Genomic DNA, 2837 nt, shown 5'->3' with positions numbered 1-2837 from the left:
ATCAAATTTAAACTTGTAAATCATGACCTGTGGAGACATGTTTTCCATGAACAAAGTTTCTAAATAAATGAAAGAAAAGATCAGTGCTACTGTTGTTTATTTTTGTTACATTAGGAACACATCTCAAGGCAGCATGTTTAACATTGTCATTTTCTTTTAATAGCTGCAGTTATGAAAAAAGTAAAAAAGTACCTTCTACTTGCAATCTATCCTCTCACTCTGATGGAACCGAAGCAGAGAACATTAAAAACAGGGATTTGGTCAAACGTTTTCTTTTGCTTATTCTTATTTATTGTCTCTCCTTGCCTGCCACAGTTGCAATGTCGAGATGGAAAAAGAGTACTATGCAATAACATGGAAGCCTTCATAAAAACCACAGAGGAAGAACTTATAATCTAATTCACTGGCACTTTTTTTCATTGTAGTCAAGTTGAATTCACCAGACGTTATTTTCCTTTCTGTACCAACATGTTTGCTTAAGGTAGCAAAGGGTTTAAGAGATATTAACATTGCATAGTGTAGCAGGTTCAGATTTACCAAGTGTAGGCAAAATAACACATTAAGCACATTTTAAGGCAAGAAAAAATGGGTATTATTTTCTCTCTTTTTTAGTTTCTTAACTATAGTACACTTATGTGATAAAATGTTTTTACAAATACATGTGCAAAGACTTTCTGCACTTGAGAAATGAAACCTATTCTGTCCAGTACTCAACCAATTAATAATTTGTAATGAGTGGTTCATAAACTGTATACACATACAAATTATATATCATGTGGGGACAAGCAAACATGAGCTGCACTGAACAAAGTGCTACAAGTTTCTCAACAAGTTGTGGTCACATTTATAAGGGCATCACATAATTTTAACATGAACTGCACCTTAAACCTACAAAGTTAATAAAACAAGATTGGTATCCAATCCAAATGGTTTATTTGTATCTCCCTCCATAACACCAAACTTCCTTCTAAATCATCAGGTTTTATCACACTTTAAATGAAGACAAAATCCATAATTTTTTTGTTTTTGTCATATATGCAATGGTCAACATGGCAACTACACATTCTGATATTAAATAATATTTCACCCAACACCAGTGGTGGGTTAGTTTAATGTATGACGAGGCAAGGTAGTTACCAACCATCTGGGTGCCATCAACTTACTACGTCTGAAGTAGCAGAAATTTAGAAAATCATGGAACACTACTTTCAGATTTAGAATTTGTACAAAAATAACAATTCCTGTAATTGAGCCAACTATGCAAGTTGATATATAACCATTTCCACTACATCAGACTTCCCCAGACTGGCTTCATACCCACTATGACTACTGAGGAAAGGCCAGAGTGAGCAGAAGAGGCCAAATCTGTTCCAGATGAAACCAACACACTGGGAAAAGAGAATGCTTCTCCACTCTTTTGACAAATTGATAACCCTTTGCATAAATGCCACGTACTTCAAACCTATTTTCTTACTCAGGCACACCATATTGTAAAAAATTAACAAACTGATACTTAAAATCATAACTGGTCTCGTCTCAAGGATTATCTTGGTTTTTGAGCCCACAAAACCAAGCCATAGTCCCTAGACAAACCTCCTAAAAGTTTGCACTAATGTTATAATAAAAAAGAAGATACCAATGCTAGGTACACGCCACTAGACGTGTACGTGTAAGAATAGGAAACATATGATAGTCTGAGGCAGTTATATAAGAAGTTAAGCTCATACAAATATTGGTTACTCATTCATTTTATCAACACTTCTAAACTCATTACTTGTTATGAGATGCCATAAGCTATAGGAAAGGTAAAATTAGAAAAAAAAAGCCTATCAGAATTTGAATACTGAGCTATTGATTACTGTAGTTCTCTTGAATTAAATGAATTATCTGAGAAATCTAGAGATGATTGGAATCAACATGATATTTGTGTTCAGTCTTGGTATTAAATTTATATGACAAGTTTATATGAAAGTCAAAGGACACTCGACCTAACTGGAAGCAAACCAACTGGAACCATGGTTCATCAAATGGTACAGGGAGGGTGCTGGCCCAGGGGATAAGGGACAGGGAAGGTGGGAACACAAACAGGTAGTGACTGGCTGAGGGAGGAGCTTGTGCGAGAAGTTGCCTGCGTGCAGACGACTCTCGACGCTCAAGACCCAAACAGCCAGTTTTCTTGTGCTTAGATTGCTCACATTCCCCATGGAGTTTAGCCCCAAAGCTGCGTTAAGCCTGACTTGATCGGCAAGTTATCTGAACTTTGGCATCTTCCACCATCCAATAGTGGACATTTTTCCCTTTCACAAGTATAAAATCCTTCATATATTTATACAGTTATCAAGTTTCTCTTGTCTAAATAGCTTCAGAGGCATCACCAACTCCACTAGAACCCCTACTGACCATTGAAGGCAATCTGTGCATCTGTTAAGCCTGGGGCCACTCCAAGGTCTACCGTAGATGCGTCCTACCCTACAGAACAATACATTTCCTTCGTCTCTGAGGTTCTGGGGGCTCCAGGGCTGCGAGAATTGCTTCATCAAATACATTCTTCAGCCCCTTCTGTGTGAGCGCGGAGCATTCCACGTACTTGACGGCCTTCAGCTCGCGACTGAGCTTGTCCCCTTGTTCGTAGGTGATTGGCTTCTGCTTATTCTTTGCCAGCTTTTCTACGGTTGCTGCATCATCCCGCAAATCTATCTGTGTGCCTACTAGGAGGAATGGAGTCTTCTGGCAGTGGTGAGTGATTTCTGGTACCCACTGTAGGAAGGGAAAACAAGATTTCATGTACAAAAATCAAAAAGATTAGCAAAACTGGAAAATCAACTCACCACTAATTT

At 38.0% G+C, this 2837-nt stretch overlaps 1 protein-coding gene across 2 annotated transcripts in view; it reads right to left on the bottom strand.

Moving 5' to 3' along the window:
* Nucleotides 1-80: 80 nt before the first annotated feature.
* LOC119588546 (cdc42 homolog) overlaps nucleotides 81-2837 on the bottom strand; it is a 15887-nt gene continuing 13130 nt past the window's right edge. For both annotated transcript variants that reach the window (XM_037937185.1, XM_037937186.1), the window contains exon 5: nucleotides 81-2757. In XM_037937185.1, the coding sequence (XP_037793113.1) occupies nucleotides 2470-2757 (288 nt within the window). In that variant the 3' untranslated portion in view covers nucleotides 81-2469. The remainder of the gene's footprint in view (nucleotides 2758-2837) is intronic.

The sequence above is a fragment of the Penaeus monodon genome, chromosome 24, assembly GCF_015228065.2.
Source record: "Penaeus monodon isolate SGIC_2016 chromosome 24, NSTDA_Pmon_1, whole genome shotgun sequence".
NCBI lineage: Eukaryota > Metazoa > Arthropoda > Malacostraca > Decapoda > Penaeidae > Penaeus > Penaeus monodon.
Note: the sequence above shows the minus strand (reverse complement) of the source record. Positions and strands in the feature narration are given on the sequence as shown.